The sequence below is a fragment of the Poecile atricapillus genome, chromosome 26 (assembly GCF_030490865.1).
Source record: "Poecile atricapillus isolate bPoeAtr1 chromosome 26, bPoeAtr1.hap1, whole genome shotgun sequence".
Lineage (NCBI taxonomy): Eukaryota > Metazoa > Chordata > Aves > Passeriformes > Paridae > Poecile > Poecile atricapillus.
In genome coordinates, this window is record NC_081274.1 from 759129 (window position 1) to 780971 (window position 21843).

Consider the following 21843-nt stretch of genomic DNA (forward strand, 5'->3'; position numbering starts at 1 on the left):
TCCCATTTTCCCTGTTTTCCTCTCATTTTTCCCCAAAAAATCCACTCCAGCTCCACAAAAACTCCACTTTTATTCCCAAAATTCCCCATCCAAACCCAAAATTCCCAAAAATCTCATTTTCTTTCCCAATTTTCCCATTTTTTCCCCCAAAATCCTCCTTTTCTTTCCCAATTTTCCTGTTTTTTCCCCCAAAATTCCCTTTCATCCCCCCAAAAACCCCAATTTTCCCTCATTTTCCCCGTTTTCCCTCATTTTTCCCCCAAAAAATCCACTCCAGCTCCACAAAAACTCCGCTTTTATTCCCAAAAATTCCCGTTTTTCCCGATTTTCCCGTTTTTCTCCTCATTTTTTCTTGGACACTCCCACGGTCCTCCCGCGGCGCCCGGTGGTCTTGGTGTGCTGACCCCTCACCCTCAACCTGAAATGAGCCAAAAAACCCGGATTTAACCCCAAAATTCCCGGGATTTTGGGAAATTTGGGATCAGGAATTCCGGGTTTTGCCCAAAATCGCGGTTTTTACCCCCAAAAGTGGCGCAGGCCGCGGTGGGCTCGGATCTTCTTGAGGCGCTCCAGGTCCTCGCGGAGTTTGTTGTCCAGGCCGTTGGCCAAAACCTGAGGGAATTTTGGGGAGAAAAAGGGAGAAATTGGGAAAATTTGGGAAAAAATGGGAAAATTTGGGGAAAATTTGGGAGAAAATTCGGGAAAAATGGAGGTAATTGGGAAAAGATGGGAAAAAATGGGAAAAAGGCGAAAAAATTGAGGGGAAAAAGGGAGAAATTGGGAAAATATGGGAGAAAATGGGGGAAATTGGGAAAAAATTGGAAAAAATTGGGAAAAATGGGAAAAATGGGAAAAAAGTGAAAAAATTGGAGAGAAAATTGGGAAAAAAATGGGAAAAACTAGAGGGAAAAGGTAGAAATTGGGAAAATTTGGGGGAAATTGGGAAAATTGGGAGAAAATTATGAAAAATTGGGAAAAAATGGGGAAAATTGGGAAAAATTGAGGAAAATTGGGAGAAACTGGGGAGAAAAGGGGGAAAAATGGGGGAAAATTTTGTGGAGAATTTTAGGGAAAATTTGGGGGAAATTGAGAAAAATTTGGGGAGAAAAGGGGGGAAATTGGGAAAAATTGAGGGAAAATTGGGAAAAATGGGAGAAAATTGGGAAAAATTGGGGGAAAATTGGGAAAAACTGGGAAAATTTAGAAAAATTGGGGGGAAAACGGAGAAATTGGGAAAATTTGGGAAAAAATGGGAAAATTGGGAGAAAATTGGGAGAAAATTGGGGGGAAATTGGGAAAAAATTGGGAGAAAATTGGGGGGAAATTGGGAAAATCTGACGAAAATCGGGAAAAAAATGGGGGAAAATTGGGGGAATAGGGGGAGAAATTGGGAAAAATTGTGAAAATTTAGAAAAATTGGGGGAAAAGTGGGAATTGGGAAAAAATGAGAAAACGGGAAAAATTGAGGGAAAATTGGGGAGGAAAGGGGGAAAAATGGGGGAAAATTGGGAAAAAATGGGGAAAAAAGGGGGAAAACTGGGAAAAATTGGGGAGGAAAGGGGGAAAAATGGGGGAAATTGGGAAAATTGGGGAAAAATGGGGGAAATTGGGAAAAATTGGGGAAAGGGTGAAAAAATTGGGAAAAAATGGGGGAAATTGGGAAAAAATGGGAAAATTTGGGTAAAAGGCAAAAAAAATGGGGCAAATAGGAGGAAAATTGGGAAAATTTGGGGGAAAATTGGGAGAAATTGGGAAAAAGGGGAAAAATTGGGGGAAAAAGGCAGAAAATGGGAAAATTTGGGGGAAAAGGGGAGAAATTGGGGAAAATCAGGGAAAATGGGGAAAAATTGGGGAAAAATGGGGGGAAATGGGGAAAAAATGGGAAAAATGGGAAAAGAGCAAAAAAAGTGGGGGAAAATTGGGAAAAATTGGGGGGAAAAGGGAGAAGTTGGGAAAAATTGGGGAGAAAGTGGGAAAAAATTGGGGAAAATTGGGAAAAATGGGGGAAAATTGGGAAAAATTGGTGAAAAGGGAGAAAATTGGGAAAAATTGGGGAAAAAGGGGGAAAAAGAGGAAAAAATGGGGGCAAAATCAGGAGAAATTGGAGAAAAAAGGAATGGAACGTGGATAAAGAAGGAAAAATGGGAAATAAAGGGAAAAATTGGGGGAAAATTGGGGGAAAATTGGGAAAAATCAGGAAAAATGGGAATAAAATGTGGATAAAAAGGGAAAAATGGGAAATAGAAAGGAAAGAATTGGAAGAAAATCAGGAAAAATCAGGAAAAATGGGAATTGTGGGGCCACACCTGGGAATATTTTCCGTCCTTGACGTCTTTCTGCCGGTTGAGGAACCAGTCGGGAATTTTGTACTGCCGGGGGTTCTGCATGATGGTGATCACCCTTTCCACCTGGGGACACAAAAAAACCCAAATTTGGACCCAAAACCGCCAAAATTGCAAAAAAATCGCATCAAAAACGGCTGAAATGGCATAAAAATGTCTCCAAATCCCAAAAAAGGACTAAAAACCCCCAAACTGGGACCCAAAAATGCCAAAATTGCAAAAAAAATCGCATCAAAAACAGCTGAAATGGCACAAAAATGTCTCCAATCCCCAAAAGGGACAAAAAAAATCCAAATTTGGACTCAAAAACACCAAAATTGCAAAAAAATCCCATCAAAAACGGCTGAAATGGCACAAAAATGTCTCCAAATCCCAAAAAAGGACAAAAAACCCCCAAATTGGGACCCAAAAACCGCAAAATTGCAAAAAAATCGCATCAAAAACAGCTGAAATGGCACAAAAATGTCTCCAATCCCCAAAAGGGACAAAAAAAATCCAAATTTGGACTCAAAAACGCCAAAATTGCAAAAAAATCCCATCAAAAATGGCTGAAATGGCACAAAAATGTCTCCAATCCCCAAAAGGGACAAAAAACCCCCAAATTGGGACCCAAAAACCCCAAAATTGCAAAAAAATCGCATCAAAAACAGCTGAAATGGCACAAAAATGTCTCCAATCCCCAAAAGCGACAAAAAAAATCTAAATTGGGACCAAAAAATGCCAAAATTGCAAAAAAATCGCATCAAAAATGGCTGAAATGGCATAAAAATGTCTCCAAATCCCAAAAAAGTACTAAAAACCCCCAAATTGGGACCCAAAAACCGCAAAATTGCAAAAAAATCGCATCAAAAATGGCTGAAATGGCACAAAAATGTCTCCAATCCCCAAAAGGGACAAAAAAAATCCAAATTTGGACCCAAAAATGCCAAAACTGCAAAAAAATTGCATCAAAAACGGCTGAAATGGCATAAAAATGTCCCCAAAATGTCCCAAATCCCCCACAGGAACAAAAAAACCCCAAATTTGGACCCAAAAATGCCGAAATTGGAAAAAAATCGCATCAAAACCGGCTGAAATAGCACAAAAATGTCCCAAAAAAATCCCTGAGTGCCCTAAAAGTGTCCCCAAGGTCCCCAAAATTAACTAAAAGTGTCCCCAAGTCCCCAAAAATGTCCCCAAAATGTCCCCAAATTGTCCCCAATCCCCAAAAAGGACAAAAAACCCAAAATTGGGAGCCAAAAATGCCAAAAGTGGAAAAAGATCGCATCAAAAATGGCTGAAATGGCACAAAAATGTCCCCAAAATGTCCCAAATCCCCAAAAATGACTAAAAAACCCCAAACTGGGACCCAAAAATGCCAAAACTGCAAAAAAATCGCATCAAAAACGGCTGAAATGGCACAAAAATGTCCTAAAAAAATCCCTGAGTGCCCTAAAAGTGTCACCAAGGTCCCCAAAATTAACTAAAAGTGTCCCCAAGTCCCCAAAAATGTCCCCAAAATGTCCCCAAATTGTCCCCAATCCCCAAAAAGGACAAAAAACCCAAAATTGGGAGCCAAAAATGCCAAAAGTGGAAAAAGATTGCATCAAAAACGGCTGAAATGGCACAAAAGTGTCTCAAAGGGACCTGAAAGTGTCCCCCAGCCACCAAAAATGTCCCCAAAGTGTCCCCAAATTGTCCTCAAGTGTCCCCTCATCCTTGGTGGCATCCAAGGTGCCACCTCACCCTCGGTGAGCTCCAGGTGAGTTTGGTCAGGTCGATGTCGGCCCCAAAACCCCCTCAAATCACCCCAAAACTGCCCCAAATCCCCTCAAATTGTCCCCAAGTGTCCCCAAATTGTCCCCAAGTGTCCCCAAATTGTCCCAAATTGTCACCAAGTGTCCCCAAATTGTCCCCAAGGTGTCACCTCATCCTTGGTGATCTCCAGGTGAGTTTGCTCAGGTTGATGTTGGCCCCAAAACCCCCTCAAATCACCCCAAAACTGCCCCAAATCCCTTCAAATTGTCCCCAAGTGTCCCCAAATTGTCCCAAATTATCCCAAACTGTCCCCAAGTGTCACCAAGGTGTCCCCAAGGTGTCCCAAAAGTGTCCCAAAAGTGTCCCCAGATGCCACCTTATCCTTGATGAACTCCCGGCGCGTTTGGTCAGGTCGATGTCAGCCCCAAATCCACCCCAAAACCCCCTCAAATCACCCCAAAACTGCCCCAAATCCTCTCAAAACCCCCCAAAATGTCCCCAAAGTGTCCCCAAATGTCCCCAAAGTGTCACCAAATGTCCCCAAATGTCCCCAAGGTGTCCCCAAGGTGTCCCCAAGGTGCCACCTCATCCTTGGTGAGCTCCAGGTGAGTTTGCTCAGGTCGATGTCGGCCCCAAAACCACCCCAAATCCCCTCAAAACCCCCCAAAATGTCCCCAAAGTGTCCCCAAATGTCCTCAAACTGTCCCCAAGTGTCCCCAAGGTTTTCCCAAGTGTCCCCAAGGTGTCCCCAGGTGTCCCCAAGGTGTCCCCAAGGTGCCACCTCGCCCTCGGTGAGCTCCAGGTGACTTTGGTCAGGTTGATGTCAGCCCCAAAATCCCCTCAAATCACCCCAAAACTGCCCCAAATCATTTCAAATTGTCCCCAAGTGTCCCCAAAGTGTCCCCAGATGTCCCCAAATTGTCCCAAATTGTCCCCAAGTGTCCCCAAATTGTCCCCAAGGTGCCACCTCATCCTCGGTGAGCTCCAGGTGAGTTTGGTCAGGTCGATGTTGGCCCCAAAACCCCCTCAAATCACCCCAAAACTGCCCCAAATCCCCTCAAAACCCCCCAAAATGTCCCCAAAGTGTCCCCAAATGTCCTCAAACTGTCCTCAAGCTGTCCCCAAGTGTCCCCAAATTGTCCCCAAGGTGCCACCTCACCCTCGGTGAGCTCCAGGTGAGTTTGCTCAGCTCGATGTCGGCCCCAAAACCCCCTCAAATCACCCCAAAACTGCCCCAAATCCCCTCAAAACCCCCCAAAATGTCCCCAAAGTGTCACCAAATGTCCCCAAAGTGTCCCCAAGTGTCCCCAGGTGTCCCCAAGGTGTCACCAAATGTCCCCAAGGTGCCACCTTGTCCTCGGTGAGCTCCAGGTGACTTTGGTCAGGTCGATGTCGGCCCCAAAATCCCCTCAAATCACCCCAAAACTGCCCCAAATCCCCTCAACCCCCCCCCAAAATGTCCCCAAAGTGTCCCCAAATGTCCCCAAATGTCCCCAAATGTCCCCAAATTGTCCCCAAGGTGTCACCTCATCCTCGGTGAGCTCCCCGGCGCGTTTGGTCAGGTCGATGTCGGCTTTGCGCAGCACCACGTGAGCGTAGCGCCGCCCCACGCCCTGCGGGGACAACGGGGGGACAGTGTCACCAAAGTGTCCCCAAATCCCCCCAAAGTGTCACCAAAGTGTCCCCAAATCCCCCCAAAGTGTCACCAAAGTGTCCCCAAATCCCCCCAAAGTGTCACCAGTGTCCCCAAACAGCCCCAAAGTGTCCCCAAAGTGTCCCCAAACAGCCCCAAAGTGTCCCCAACCCCCCCAGATGTCCCCAAGCCCCTCCAGGTGTCCCCAAACCTCCCCCAGATGTCCCCAAATGCCCCAAACTGTCCCAAATCCCCCCCAAACCTCCCCCAGATGTCCCCAAAGCCCCCCAGATGTCCCCAAACCCCCCCCAGATGTCCCCAAGCTCCCCCAGATGTCCCCAAAGCCCCCCCAGATGTCCCCAAACCCCCCCAGATGTCCCTAAACCCCCCCAGATGTCCCCAAGCCCCCCCAGGTGTCCCCAAACCCCCCCAAATGTCTCCAAATGCCCCCCAGATGTCCCCAAACCCCCCCCCAGATGTCCCCAAACCCCCTCCAAATGTCCCCAAACTCCCCCAGGTGTCCCCAAGCCCCCCCAGGTGTCCCCAAACCCCCTCCAAATGTCCCCAAACCCCCTCCAGATGTCCCCAAACTCCCCCAGGTGTCCCCAAGCCCCCCCAGGTGTCCCCAAACCCCCTCCAAATGTCCCCAAACCCCCTCCAAATGTCCCCAACCCCCCCCCAGATGTCCCCAAACCCCCTCAGATGTCCCCAATCCCCCCCCAGATGTCCCCAAGCCCCCCCAGATGTCTCCAAACCCCCCCAGATGTCCCCAAGCCCACCCAGATGTCTCCAAACCCCCCCAGATGTCCCCAAACCTCCTCAGGTGTCCCCAAACCCCCCCAGGTGTCCCGAAACGCCCCAAAACTGTCCCAAATCCCCCCCATGCCCCCCCCAGATGTCCCCAAACCCCCCCAAAATGTCCCCACAACCCCCAGGTGTCCCCAAGCCCCCCCAGATGTCCCCAAACCCCCCCCAAATGTCTCCAAATGCCCCCAAACTGTCCCAAATCCCCCCCAAACCTCCCCCAGATGTCCCCAAACCCCTCCAGATGTCCCCAAACCCTCCCCAGATGTCCCCAAACCCCCCCCAAATGTCTCCAAATGCCCCCAAACTGTCCCAAATCCCCCCCAAACCCCCCCCAGATGTCCCCAAACCCCCCCACATGTCCCCAAACCCCCTCCAGATGTCCCCAAACCCCCTCCAGATGTCCCCAAACCTCCCCCAGATGTCCCCAAACCCCCCCCAGATGTCCCCAAGCCCCCCCCAGATGTCCCCAAACCCCCCCAGATGTCCCCAAACCCCCCCCAGATGTCCCCAAACCTCCCCCAGATGTCCCCAAACCCCCCCCCAGATGTCCCCAACCCCCCCCAGATGTCCCCAAGCCCCCTCCAGATGTCCCCAAGCCCCCCCAGATGTCCCCAAGCCCCCCCAAGGTGTCCCCACCTTGATGGCGGTGATGGCGAAGGCGATCTTGCGGCGCCCGTCGATGTTGGTGTTGAGCACCCGCAGAATGTGCTGGAACTTCTCGGGGATCACCAGCGACTGAAGGGACATTTGGGGACATTTGGGGACATCTGGGGACGTTTGGTGACATCTGGGGACGTTTGGGGACAGTCCCAGGGGTGGTTCGGGGACGGTTTTGGGGAGATTTGAGGAAAAACTCAGGGAGTTTGGGACATTTTTAGGGGTTTGGGGACAATTTTAGGGGGTTTGGGGACACCTTGGGGACAGTTTTAGGGTCTGGGGACACCTTGGGGACGTCTGGAAGGGTCTGGGGACACTTTGGGGACAGATTTAGAGAGATTAGGGACACTTTGGGGACAATTTTAGGGAGTTGGGGACACCTGAGAGAGTCTGGGGACACCTTGGGGACAGTTTTAGGGTCTGGGGACACCTTGGGGACAGATTCAGAGGGATTGGAGACACCTGAAAGGGTCTGGGGACACCTTGGGGACAATTTCAGGAAGCTTAGGGACATTTAGAAAGGGGTTGGGGACACTTTGGGGACAGTTTTAGAGGATTTGGGGACACCTTGGGGACAGTTTTAGGAAGACTGGGGACACCTAAAAGGGTCTGGGGACACTTTGGGGACAATTTTAGGGGATTTGAGACATTTAGAAAGGGTCTGGGGACACCTTGGGGACAGATTTAGAGGCATTGGGGACACCTGAAAGGGTCTGGGGACACCTTGGGGACAATTTCAGGAAGCTTAGGGACATTTAGAAAGGGGTTGGGGACACCTTGGGGACAATTTTAGGGGATTTGGGACACTTTGGGGACAGTTTTAGGGGGATTTGGGACATTTACAAAGGGGTTGGAGACACTTTGGGGACAACTTTAGGGGATTTGGGACACCTGGAGGGCATTTGGGACACCTTGGGGACAATTTTAGGGGATTTGGGACACTTTGGGGACAGTTTTAGGGGGATTTGGGACATTTAGAAAGGGGTTGGGGACACTTTGGGGACAATTTTAGGGCATTTGGGACACCTGGAGGAGTCTGGGGACACCTTGGGGACGTCTGGAAGGGTCTGGGGACACTTTGGGGACAGATTTAGAGAGGTTGGGGACACTTTGGGGACAATTTTAGGGGATTTGGGACACTTTGGGGACAGTTTTAGGGGGATTTGGGACATTTAGAAAGGGGTTGGGGACACTTTGGGGACAATTTTAGGGGATTTGGGACATTTTGGGGACAGTTTCAGGGAATTTGGGACACCTGGAGGGCATTGGGGACACCTTGGGGACAATTCTAGGGTATTTAAGACATTTAGAAAGGGATTTAGGACATTTTGGGGACAGATTTAGGATCTGGGGACACTTTGGGGACAATTTTAGGGAGGTTGGGGACACCTAAAAGGGGTTGGAGACACCTTGGGGACAAATTTAGAGGGGTTGGGGACACTTTGGGGACAATTTTAGGGGATTTGGGGACACCTTGAGAACAATTTTAGGGCATTTGGGACATTTAGGAAGGGGTTGGGAACACCTTGGGGACAATTTTAGGGGATTTGGGACACTTTGGGGACAGTTTTAGGGGGGATTTGGGACATTTAGAAAGGGGTTGGAGACACTTTGGGGACAATTTTAGGGGATTTGGGACACCTGGAGAGCATTGGGGACACTTTGGGGACAATTTTAGGGGATTTGGGACATTTTGGGGACAGTTTCAGGGAATTTGGGACACCTGGAGGGCATTGGGGACACCTTGGGGACAATTTTAGGGGATTTGGGACATTTAGAAAGGGATTTAGGACATTTTGGGGACAGATTTAGGATCTGGGGACACTTTGGGGACAATTTTAGGGAGGTTGGGGACACCTAAAAGGGGTTGGAGACACCTTGGGGACAAATTTAGAGGGGTTGGGGACACTTTGGGGACAATTTTAGGGGATTTGGGGACACCTTGAGAACAATTTTAGGCGATTTGGGACATTTAGGAAGGAGTTGGGGACACTTTGGGGACAATTTTAGGGGATTTGGGACAGCTGGAGGGCATTGGGGACACCTTGGGGACAATTTTAGGGAGATTGGGGACACCTGAAAGGGTCTAGGGACACTTTGGGGACAATTTTAGGGGATTTGGGACATTTAGAAATTGATTTAGAACATTTTTGGGACAGTTTTAGGCCCTGGGGACACCTTGGGGACATTTTTAGGAGGATTTGAGACATTTGGAAAGGGATTTGGGACACTTTGGGGACAGATTTAGAGGAGTTGGGGACACCTGGAGGAGCTGGGGACACCTTGGGGACAATTTTAGGGAGTTTGGAACACTTTGGGGACAAATTTTAGGCCAATTTGAGACAATTTCAGCTGCGTCTTGGGGCATTTTGGCGACAACTTGGGGACGCTTTGAGGCGACAGCTCCGTGAGGGGAGCGAAGCCCGCCATGACACCTGAGGGGAGCCGGGAAAACAGGAGGGGGGGGGTCGGATATTCGCGCCCATCCCGCCGCCATCGCCGCGCACCGCCGCCCCCTTCCCTCCCCGCCGCCTCCATCGGTGCCGCCGCCATCACCCCGAGCCCTTCCCGCCGCCCACCGCCCTCCCCTAGCGCCGATGGCGGCGGATCCCTCCCGCTGCCTCACCATGGCTGCGACCTCCCGGCGCTGAGGGGAAAGAAGAAGAAAGCGGAAGTGACGTCACACGCCGTGCGTCAACAAGATGGCGGCGCAGACGGAGGTAAGCGCCGGCACCGGGAGAGCTTTAGGGGAGAATCCAAGGATTTTCTGAGGGAACTTTTGGGATTTTTGTGGGGATTTGGGAATTTTTTGGGATGGCGGAAGGGGTGGCGGGGTCGCTGAAGCGGTTTTGGCGCAGGTGGCGGCGATGGAGGCGCCGCTGGAGGCGGAGCTGGAGGCGGAGCTGGACCTGGAGGGGGCGGAGCTGGAGGAAGTGGATGGTGAGAAGGGGCGTGGCCTCAGAGGGGCGATGAATAATTCATGGGGGGGCGTGGTTTTTACCTTATTTGGGCATGAGCCCCCGCGGGGGGCGTGGCCACAAGCCTTATATGGGCATGCCTGACAAGCTGGGGCGCATTGCCGCCAAATGAGGGGGCGTGGCCTGAGGGAGGGGGCGTGGCCAATGCGGACGGAACCATTTGGGCATCGCGCGGGGGGGTTTGGGACGTTCAATTCCGACTTTTTCCCCCATTTTTTTAGCGTTTTTCCCCGTTTTTGCTCATTTTTTTTACATTTTCCCCCATTTTTCGGCGTTTTTCCCATTTTTCTCTCGTTTTTCCCCTCTTTTTTCCCAGTGCACATCCAGGAGAACCTGGAGGACGCCCTGGTGCAGGAGGCGCTGCAGACCGTGAGTGGCTCTTGTCCAAAATGTCCCAAAATTCCCACAAATGACCCCAAAAATGTCCCCAAATGTCCCCAAATTGCCGTTCCAGGGCGTGGACCTGCGCCAGTATTCCCGGCAGGTGGAGCTGGAACTTCAGGAAGTGGAAAGAGCCTCGATCCAGGATTGTATCCTCAAAAATTGTCCCCAAAATCCCCAAAAACGCATCAAAATCACCTAAAAATGACCTCAAATCCCCAAAAACTGTCCCCAAAGTGTCCCCTGGGTGTCCCAAATGTCACCAAACCCCCCAAAATCCCCTAAAAATGCATCAAAATCCCCTAAAAATGCCCCAAAATCCCCTAAAATGACCTCAAATCCCCCAGAACTGTCCCCAAAGTGTCCCCTGGGTGTCCCAGATGTCCCCAAAGTGTCCCCAAAGTGTCCCCTAAAACTGCCCCAAAATCACCTAAAAATGCCCCAAATCCCCCAGAACTGTCCCCAAAGTGTCCCCTGGGTGTCCCAGATGTCCCCAAAGTGTCCCCAAACCCCGAAAATCCCCTAAAAATGCCCCAAAATCACCTAAAAATGACCTCAAGTCCCCAAAAACTGTCCCCAAAGTGTCCCCTGGGTGTCCCAAATGTCCCCAAAGCCCCAAAATCCCCTAAAAATGACCCAAAATCCCCTAAAAATGCCCCAAAATCCCCTAAAAATGCCCCAAAATCCCCTAAAATGTCCCCAAATCCCCCAGAACTGTCCCCAAAGTGTCCCCTGGGTGTCCCAGGTGTCCCCAAACCCCGAAAATCCCCTAAAAATGCCCCCAAATCCCCTAAAAATGCACCAAAATCCCCTAAAATTGCCCCAAAATCCCCTAAAATTGCCCCAAATCCCCAAAAACTGTCCCCAAAGTGTCCCCTGGGTGTCCCAGATGTCCCCAAAGTGTCCCCAGACCCCGAAAATCCCCTAAAAATGCCCCAAAATCACCTAAAAATGACCTCAAGTCCCCAAAAACTGTCCCCAAAGTGTCCCCTGGGTGTCCCAGGTGTCCCCAAACCCCCCAAAATCCCCTAAAAATGCATCAAAATCCCCTAAAAATGCCCCAAAATCACCTAAAAATGACCTCAAATCCCCCAGAACTGTCCCCAAAGTGTCCCCTGGGTGTCCCAGATGTCCCCAAAGTGTCCCCAAGTGTCCCCAAACCCCCCAAAATCCCCTAAAAATGCCCCAAAATCCCCTAAAATTGCCCCAAAATCACCTTAAAATGTCCCCAAATCCCCCAGAACTGTCCCCAAAGTGTCCCCTGGGTGTCCCAGGTGTCCCCAAACCCCCCAAAATCCCCTAAAAATGCCCCAAAATCACCTAAAATTGCCCCAAAATCCCCTAAAAATGCCCCAAAATCCCCTAAAAATGTCCCCAAATCCCCTGAAATGTCCCCAAATCCCCCAGAACTGTCCCCAAAGTGTCCCTTGGGTGTCCCAGGTGTCCCCAAAATGTCCCCAAAGTGTCCCCAAGTGTCCCAGGTGTCCCCAAACCCCCCAAAATCCCCTAAAAATGCCCCAAAATCCCCTAAAAATGCCCCAAAATCCCCTAAAATGTCCCCAAATCCCCCAGAACTGTCCCCAAAGTGTCCCCTGGGTGTCCCAGATGTCCCCAAAGTGTCCCCAAAGTGTCCCCTGGGTGTCCCAGATGTCACCAAAGCCCCAAAATCCCCTAAAAATGCCCCAAAATCCCCTAAAAATGCCCCAAAATCCCCTAAAAATGACCCAAAATCCCCTAAAATGTCCCCAAATCCCCCAGAACTGTCCCCAAAGTGTCCCCTGGGTGTCCCAGATGTCCCCAAAGTGTCCCCAAAGTGTCCCCAAGTGTCCCTTGACCCCTCAGACATCCGGGAGAGCGAGAACATCGCGGAGCTGCACAACCAGATCAGCGCCTGCGACGCCATCCTTGAGGTGACGGCACCAAAATGACCCAAAATTGCACCAAAATGGCCCAAAATGGCACCAAAATGGCCCAAAATGGCCCAAAATGGCACCAAAATGGCAAAAAATGGCTTAAAATGGCCCCAAAATGGCACCAAAATGGCACCAAAATGGCACCAAATGGCATCAAAATGGCCCAAAAATGGCCCCAAAATGGCACCAAAATGTCCCAAAAATGGCACCAAAATGACACCAAATGACACCAAAATGACTCAAAATGCCCCAAAATGGCACCAGAATGCCCCAAAATGTCCCAAAATTGCACCAAAATGGCCCAAATGGCACCAAAATGGCCCAAAATGTCCCATAAATGGCCCAAAATGGCCCAAAATGGCTCAAAATGGCACCAAAATGTCCCAAAGTTGCACCAAAATGTCCCAAAATGTCCCAAAAATGGCCCAAAAATGGCCCAAAATGGCACCAAATGGCCCCAAAATGTCCCAAAATTGCACCAAAATGGCATCAAAATGGCCCAAAAATGGCTCAAAATGGCACCAAAATGGCCCAAAATGGCACCAAAATGACACCAAATGACACCAAAATGACTCAAAATGCCCCAAAATGGCACCAAAATGGCCCAAAATGGCCCCAAATGGCATCAAAATGGCCCAAAATGGCCCCAAATGGCATCAAAATGGCCCAAAATGGCCCCAAATGGCATCAAAATGGCCCAAAATGGCTCAAAATGACACCAAATGACACCAAAATGCCTCAAAATGCCCCAAAATGGCACCAAAATGCCCCAAAATGTCCCAAAATGGCCCAAAATGGCTCAAAATGGCACCAAAATGGCCCAAAATGGCTCAAAATGGCATCAAAATGGCCCAAAATGGCTGAAAATGGCCCCAAAATGACACCAAAATGGCACCAAATGGCTCAAAATGGCAGCAAAATGGCACCAAAATGGCCCCAAATGGCTCCAAAATGTCAAAAAAATGTCCCAAAATGCCCCAAAATGGCACCAAATGGCATCAAATGGCCCCAAAATGGCACCAAATGGCCCCAAAATGGCACCAAAATGGCCCAAAATGGCTCAAAATGGCCCCAAAATGGCACCAAAATGCCCCAAAATGGCCCCAAATGGCTCCAAAATGTCTCAAAATGTCAAAAAAAGTCCCAAAATGGCACCAAAATGGCCCAAAAATGGCTCAAAATGGCCCAAAATGGCCCAAAATGGCACCAAAATGGCCCAAAATGGCACCAAATGGCACCAAAATGGCACCAAAATGGCCCAAAATGGCACCAAAATGGCCCAAAATGGCACCAAATGGCACCAAAATGCCCCAAAATGTCTCAAAATTGCCCCAAATTGGCCCCAAAATGCCCCCAAATGGCACCAAATGGCACCAAAATGCCCAAAAATGGCACCAAAATGTCTCAAAATGCCCCAAAATATCTCAAAATGCCCCCAAATTGCCCCAAATGGCCCCAAAATGAAACCAAATTGCTCCAAAGTGTCTCAAAATGTCCCAAAAATGCCCCAAAATGGTCCTAGAATGTCAAAAAAATGGCCCAAAATGGCTGAAAATGGCCCCAAATTTCCCCAAAATGGCACCAAAATGACACCAAATGGCCCCAAAATGTCCCAAAATGGCACCAAAATGGCACCAAAATGCCCCAAAATGTCCCAAAATGGCCCAAAATGTCCCAAAATTGCACCAAAATGGCATCAAAATGGCCCAAAATTGCACCAAAATGGCCCAAAATGTCCCAAAAATGGCCCAAAATGGCCCAAAATGGCTCAAAATGGCACCAAAATGTCCCAAAGTTGCACCAAAATGTCCCAAAATGTCCCAAAATTGCACCAAAATGCCCCAAAATGGCATCAAAATGGCACCAAAATGGCACCAAAATGGCCCAAAATGGCACCAAAATACCTCAAAATGGCCCAAAATGGCCCAAAAATGGCCCAAAATGGCCCAAAAATGGCCCAAAATGTCCCAAAATGGCACCAAATGGCATCAAAATGGCACCAAAATGGCCCAAAATGGCCCAAAATGGCCCAAAATGGCACCAAAATGGCTCCAAAATGTGCCAAAATTGCACCAAAATGGCCCAAAATGGCACCAAAATGACACCAAATGACACCAAAATGACTCAAAATGCCCCAAAATGGCACCAGAATGCCCCAAAATGTCCCAAAATGTCCCAAAATTGCACCAAAATGGCATCAAAATGGCTCAAAATGGCCTCAAATGGACCTGAAATGGCCCCAAAATGTCCCAAAATTGCCCCAAAATGGCCCAAAATGCCTCAAAAATATCCCAAAAATGTCCCAAAATGGCCCAAAAATGCCCCAAAATTGCCCCAAATGGCACCAAAATGCCCCAAAATGTCTCAAAATGGCCCCAAAATGCCCCAAAATGGCCCCAAAATGCCCCAAAATGCCCCAAAATGGCCCCAAAATTCCCCAAAATGGCCCCAAAATGCCCCAAAATGGCACCAAAAAAACCCCAGAAAAAAAATCCCTAAAAAAACGGGAAAAAAAATCCCCAAAAATCCCCCAAAAATTCCCAAAAATTCCCAAAAATTCCCAAAAAAATCTGGAAAAATTCCCAAAAATTCCTGAATTGTCCCAGAATGGTTCCCAAGTGTCCCAAACATTCCCAAAATCCCCAAATCCCTCCTGGAACCCCTAAAAAAATCCCAAAAAATCCATAAAAACCCCAAAAAATCACAAAAAAAATCACAAAAAAAATCTGAAAAAATTCCCCAAAAATCCCAAAAAAATTCCCAAAAATTCCCCAAAATTCCCAAAAAATCTGGAAAAATTCCCAAAAATTCCCCAAAAATTCCCAAAAATTCCCAAAAATTCCCAAAAAGTCTGGAAAAATTCCCAAAAATTCCTGAATTGTCCCAGAATGGTTCCCAAATATCCCAAACATTCCCAAAATCCCCAAATCCCACCTGGAACCCCTAAAAAAATCCCCCAAAAAATCCATAAAAACCCAAAAAAAAAATCACAAAAAAAAATCTGAAAAAATTCCCAAAAATCCCCAAAAATTCCCAAAAATTCCCAAAAATTCCCAAAAAATCTGGAAAAATTCCCAAAAATTCCTGAATTGTCCCAGAATGGTTCCCAAGTGTCCCAAACATCCTGGAACCCCTAAAAAAATCCCCCCAGAAACCCTAAAAACCCCCTAAAAATCACCAAAAAATCCGGAAAAAATCCAAAAAAAAAGCGAAAAAAATGCAAAAAAAAAGTCGGAAAAAATCCGGAAAAATTCCCAAAAATTCCCAAAAATTCCCAAAAATTCCTGGAATGTTTTCCCATTTTTTTCAGCGCATGGAGCAGATGCTGGGCTCATTCCAGAGCTCCCTGAGCTCGCTGAGCTGGGAGATCCGAGCGCTAAAAAATCACCAAAAAAATCCGGAAAAAATCCCCAAAAATCCCCAAAAAATTCCCAAAAATTCCCAAAAATTCCCAAAAAAGCTGGAAAAATTCCCAAAAATTCCTGAATTGTCCCAGAATGGTCCCCAAGTGTCCCAAACATCCCCAAACCCTCCTGGAACCCCTAAAAAAATCCCCAAAAAATCCATAAAAAACCCAAAAAAATCCGAAAAAAATTCGAAAAAAATTCAGAAAAAATTCGGAAAAAATTTGGAAAAAATCCGGAAAAATTCCCAAAAATTCCCAAAAATTCCTGGAATGTTTTCCCGTTGTTTTCAGCGCATGGAGCAGATGCTGGGCTCATTCCAGAGCTCCCTGAGCTCGCTGAGCTGGGAGATCCGAGCGCTAAAAAATCACCAAAAAAATCCGGAAAAAATCCCCAAAAATCCCCAAAAAATTCCCAAAAATTCCCAAAAATTCCCAAAAAAGCTGGAAAAATTCCCAAAAATTCCTGAATTGTCCCAGAATGGTTCCCAAGTGTCCCAAACATCCTGGAACCCCTAAAAAAATCCCCCCAAAAACCCTAAAAACCCCCTAAAAATCACCAAAAATTCCGAAAAAAATGCGAAAAAAATGGGAAAAAAAATCGGAAAAAATCCGGAAAAATTCCCAAAAATTCCCAAAAATTCCTGGAATGTTTTCCCGTTGTTTTCAGCGCATGGAGCAGATGCTGGGCTCATTCCAGAGCTCCCTGAGCTCGCTGAGCTGGGAGATCCGAGTGCTAAAAAATCACCTAAAAATCACTTAAAAAATCCATAAAAAATCAGAAAAAAATCCTAAAAATTCCCAAAAAATCTGGAAAAATTCCCAAAAAACCTGGAAAAATTCCCAAAAATTCCTGAATTGTCCCAGAATGGTTCCCAAGTGTCCCAAACATCCTGGAACCCCTAAAAAAATCCCCCAAAAAATCCATAAAAACCCCAAAAAATCATTAAAAAATCCGGAAAAAATCCCAAAAAAATGCGAAAAAAAAGCGAAAAAAATTCCCAAAAATTTCCCAAAAATTCCCCAAAATTCCTGGAATGTTTTCCCGTTGTTTTCAGCGCATGGAGCAGATGCTGGGCTCATTCCAGAGCTCCCTGAGCTCGCTGAGCTGGGAGATCCGAGAGCTAAAAAATCACCAAAAAAATCTGGAAAAAATCTGAAAAAAATCCTAAAAATTCCCAAAAAATTCCCAAAAATTCCCAAAAAATCTGGAAAAATTCCCAAAAATTCCTGAATTGTCCCAGAATGGTTCCCAAGTGTCCCAAACATCCCGAAACCCTCCTGGAATCCCTAAAAAAATCCCCAAAAAATCCATAAAAAACCCAAAAAAATCCAAAAAAAATCCGAAAAAAATTCGAAAAAAATTCGGAAAAAATTTGGAAAAAATCCGGAAAAATTCCCAAAAATTCCCAAAAATTCCTGGAATGTTTTCCCGTTGTTTTCAGCGCATGGAGCAGATGCTGGGCTCATTCCAGAGCTCTCTGAGCTCGCTGAGCTGGGAGATCCGAGCGCTGCAGGGCCAGGCCGGGGCCATGAACCTGCGGCTGCGGAACCGGCGCCAGGTCAGGGAGAGGCTCGGGGGACTCCTGGACGAGCTGGTGGTGCCCCCTGAGATGATCAGGTGAGGAAAAAATGGGAATTCCGGGAGAGAATTCCATAAAAAAATGGGAATTCTGGGGAAAAAATGGGATTTTTGGGGAAAAAACCCAGGATTTTTGGGGAAAAAATCCAAAAAAAATGGGATTTTTTTGGGGAAAAAATGGGATTTTTTTTGGAGTCAGGAGAGGCTCTGGTGGTGCCCCCTGAGATGATCAGGTGAGGAAAAACGGGAATTTGGGATGGAAAAATGGGAATTCTGGGAGAGAATTCCCAAAAAAAAGGGATTTTTCTGGCAGAATTTCTCAATTTTTTTTACCAGAATTCTCCCGTTTTTTTACGGATTTCCCCCGTTTTTTCTCCAGAATTCCCCAGTTTTCCACAGAATTTTTCCCCATGGAATTTTTCCCATTTTCCCATGGAATTCTTTCCCGTTTTTTCCCCCCCAGCGTGATCCTGGAGTCTCCAGTGACATCCCCGGAGTTCCTGGCGCAGCTTCGGGCGCTGGACGCGCAGTTGGGCGCGGTGAAGGCTCAGGCGTTCCGGGACACGCTCGCCTGCGCCGACGTCCAGCACGTCCTCGACCGCCTGCGCATCAAGGTGGGCACAAAATTCCCAAAATTCCCAAAATTCCTGAAATTCCTGAAATTCCTGGCCCCAAAAAACCCAAAATTCCCACCTGAAATTCCCAAAAAATCTCTCCAAAAGTCTTGGAATTGCCAGCCTGAAATCCCCAAAATTCCTGGAATTCCCAGCCCAAAAATCTTGGAATTCCCAGTCCAAAATTCCCCAAATTCCCAAAAATCCCGGAATTCCTGGCCCCAAAAAACCCAAAATTCCCACCTGAAATTCCCAAAAAATGCCTCCAAAAATCTTGGAATTCCCAAAATTCCTGGAATTCCCAGCCCAAAAATCCCAGGAATTTTCAGCCCAAAAATCCCAGAATTCCCAACCCAAAATCCTGGAATTCTCAGCCCAAAAATCCCAAAATTCCCAGCCCAGAATTCCCAGGAATTCCTGGCCCCAAAAACCCCAAAATTCCCACCTGAAATTCCCAAAAAATCCCTCCAAAAATCTTGGAATTGCCAGCCTGAAATCCCCAAAATTCCTGGAATTCCCAGCCCAAAAATCCCAGAATTCCCAGCCCAAAAATCTTGGAATTCCCAGTCCAAAATTCCCAAAATTTCCCAAATTCCCAAAAATCCCGGAATTCCTGGCCCCAAAAAACCCAAAATTCCCACCTGAAATTCCCAAAAAATCCCTTCAAAAATCTTGGAATCCCCAAAATTCCTGGAATTCCCAGCTCAAAAATCCCAGAATTCCCAGCCCAAAAATCTTGGAATTCCCAGTCCAAAATTCCCAAAATTTCCCAAATTCCCAAAAATCCCGGAATTCCTGGCCCCGAAAAACCCCAAAATTCCCACCTGAAATTCCCAAAAAATCCCTCCAAAAATCTTGGAATCCCCAAAATTCCTGGAATTCCCAGCCCAAAAATCCCAGGAATTTTCAGCCCAAAAATCTTGGAATTCCCAGTCCAAAATTCCCCAAATTCCCAAAAATCCCGGAATTCCTGGCCCCAAAAAACCCAAAATTCCCACCTGAAATTCCCAAAAAATGCCTCCAAAAATCTTGGAATTCCCAAAATTCCTGGAATTCCCAGCCCAAAAATCCCAGGAATTTTCAGCCCAAAAATCCCAGAATTCCCAACCCAAAATCCTGGAATTCTCAGCCCAAAAATCCCAAAATTCTCAGTCCAGAATTCCCAGGAATTCCTGGCCCCAAAAAACCCAAAATTCCCACCTGAAATTCCCAAAAAATCCCTCCAAAAATCTTGGAATTGCCAGCCTGAAATCCCCAAAATTCCTGGAATTCCCAGCTCAAAAATCCCAGGAATTCCCAGCCCAAAAATCTTGGAATTCCCAGTCCAAAATTCCCAAAATTTCCCAAATTCCCAAAAATCCCGGAATTCCTGGCCCCAAAAAACCCAAAATTCCCACCTGAAATTCCCAAAAAATCCCTCCAAAAATCTTGGAATTCCCAGCCTGAAATCCCCAAAATTCCTGGAATTCCCAGCCCAAAATTCCCAGAATTCCCAGCCCAAAAATCTTGGAATTGCCAGCCTGAAATCCCCAAAATTCCTGGAATTCCCAGCCCAAAAATCCCAGAATTCCCAGCCCAAAAATCTTGGAATTCTCAGCCCAAAAATCCCAAAATTCACAGCCCAAAAATCTTGGAATTCCCAGCCTGAAATCCCCAAAATTCCTGGAATTCCCAGGCCAAAAATCCCAGGAATTTTCAGCCCAAAAATCTTGGAATTTTTAGCTCAAAAATCCCAAAATTCCCAGCTCAAAAATCCTGGAATTCTCAGCCCCAAAATCCCAGGAATTTTCAGCCCCAAATCCCAAAATTCCCAGCCCAAAAATCTTGGAATTCCCAGCCCCAAAATCCCAAAAATCCTGGAATTCCCAGCCCAAAAATCCTGGAATTCCCAGCCCAAATTCCCAGGAATTTTCAGCCCAAAAATCCCAGGAATTTTCAGCCCAAAAATCCCAGGAATTTTTAGCCCATAAATCCTGAAATTCCCAGCCCAAAAATCTTGGAATTTCCAGCCCAAAATTCCCGAACTCGAACCTTCCCAAATCAAAAAAAATCCCAAATTTCCCCATTTTATCCCAAATTTCCCCCAAAATTCCAGGATTTTTTTCCCTTGGGACCTTCCCAATTCCCAAAAATTCCCAAATTTCCCCATTTTATCCCAAATTTCCCCCAAAATTCCAGGATTTTCCCCCCTAGGACTCCCCAAAACCCCAAATTTCCCCAAAAAATTCCAGGATTTTTTCCCCTGGGGACCATCTGGGACCTTCCCAATTCCCAAAAATTCCCAAAAATTCCCAAAAATTCCCAAAAATTCTCAAAAATTCCCAAATTTTCTCTCAGGCCGTGACGAAAATCCGGGAATTTGTTCTCCAGAAGATTTATTCCTTCCGGAAGCCGATGACGAATTATCAGATCCCACAGAATTCCCTGCTCAAGTACAAGTGAGGAAAAACCCCCAAAAAATCTGGGAATTCCCAAAAAAATCTGGGAATTCCCAAAAAAATCTGGGAATTCCCAGCTGGAGGTGGGGGAGGGGGGAAAATCGGATTTTTCCCGGGAATTTTGGGGGAAATCCGGCCCAAAAACGGCTGAAATTCCGGGAAATGTCCCGGGAATTGGGATTAGGATCCAAAAATTGGGATTGGGACATGAAAATTGGGATCAGGGCCCCAAAAATTGGGATTAGGATCCAAAAATTGGGATCAGGGATCCAAAAATTGGGATTAGGATCCAAAAATTGGGATCAGGGCTCCAAAAATTGGGATTAGGATCCAAAAATTGGGATCAGGGATCCAAAAATTGGGATGAGGATCCAAAAATTGGGATGAGGATCCAAAAATTGGGATGAAAATCCAAAATACTGGGAGCAGGGCTCCAAGAATTGGGATGAGAATCCAAAAATTTGGGATTAGGATCCAAAAAATTGAGATTGGGACCCGAAAATTGGGATCAAGACCCCGAAAATCGGGATCAAGACCCCAAAAATTGGGATCAGCTCTGGAAAATTGGGATCAGAACCCCAAAAATTGGGATCAGAACCCCAAAAATCAGGACCAGGTCCCAAAATTGGGATCAAAATCCCAAAAATTGGGATCAGAGCCCAAAAATCGGGATCAAGACCCCAAAAATTGGGATCAAAACCCCAAAAATCGGGATCAGGACCCAAAAATTGGGATCAAAACCCCCAAAAATTGGGATCAAAACCCCAGAAATTGGGATCAGGACCCAAAAATTGGGATGAAGACCCTAAAAATCAGGATCAGCCTCAGGAAATTGGGATCAGGACTCAAAAATCGGGATCAGCCCCAGAAAATTGGGATCAAAACCCCAAAAATCGGGACCAGGACCCAAAAATTGGGATCAAAACCCCAAAAATTGGGATCAGAGCCCCAAAAATCGGGATCAAGACCCAAAAATTGGGATCAGCCCCAGAAAAACAGGATCAAAACTCCAAAAATCAGGATCAGGACCCAAAAATCAGGATCAAAACCCCCAAAAATCGGGATCAAACCCCAAAAATTTGGGATCAGCTCTGGAAAATTTGGATCAGAACCCCAAAAATTGGGATCAGGACCCAAAAATTGGGATCAAAACCCCAAAAATTTGGGATCAGCCCCAGAAAATCAGGATCAAAACTCCAAAAATCCGGATCAGGACCCAAAAATCGGGATCAAGACCCCAAAAATTGGGATCAAAACCCCAAAAATTTGGGATCAGCCCCAGAAAATTGGGATCAAAACCCCAAAAATTGGGATCAAAACCCCAAAAATTTGGGATCAGCCCCAGAAAATCAGGATCA

General features: G+C 46.9%; 2 protein-coding genes across 4 annotated transcripts in view; one reads left to right on the forward strand and one right to left on the reverse strand.

Annotated features, from left to right (window-relative positions):
- Nucleotides 1-278: 278 nt before the first annotated feature.
- Nucleotides 279-9944, reverse strand: RPS18 (ribosomal protein S18). Its single transcript, XM_058857590.1, has 6 exons — nucleotides 9803-9944; nucleotides 7156-7254; nucleotides 5606-5692; nucleotides 2307-2408; nucleotides 521-612; nucleotides 279-418 (listed from the first exon to the last, which is right to left on the reverse strand). Exons 1-6 carry the CDS (start codon nucleotides 9803-9805, stop codon nucleotides 343-345), a joined length of 459 nt encoding a protein of 152 aa, XP_058713573.1. The 5' UTR covers nucleotides 9806-9944; the 3' UTR covers nucleotides 279-342.
- The window catches only part of VPS52 (VPS52 subunit of GARP complex), a 42083-nt gene continuing 30073 nt past the window's right edge, over nucleotides 9834-21843 (forward strand). For 2 of the 3 annotated variants that reach the window (XM_058857411.1, XM_058857409.1), the window contains exons 1-8: nucleotides 9834-9896; nucleotides 10035-10116; nucleotides 10471-10523; nucleotides 10609-10684; nucleotides 12378-12445; nucleotides 17297-17472; nucleotides 17897-18047; nucleotides 20385-20485. In XM_058857411.1, the coding sequence (XP_058713394.1) occupies nucleotides 9879-9896; nucleotides 10035-10116; nucleotides 10471-10523; nucleotides 10609-10684; nucleotides 12378-12445; nucleotides 17297-17472; nucleotides 17897-18047; nucleotides 20385-20485 (725 nt within the window). In that variant the 5' untranslated portion in view covers nucleotides 9834-9878. Of the gene's footprint in view, nucleotides 9897-10034; nucleotides 10117-10470; nucleotides 10524-10608; nucleotides 10685-11612; nucleotides 11665-12121; nucleotides 12174-12359; nucleotides 12446-17296; nucleotides 17473-17896; nucleotides 18048-20384; nucleotides 20486-21843 lie in introns of those variants that run through there. The other variant, XM_058857412.1, reaches the window with a different exon arrangement.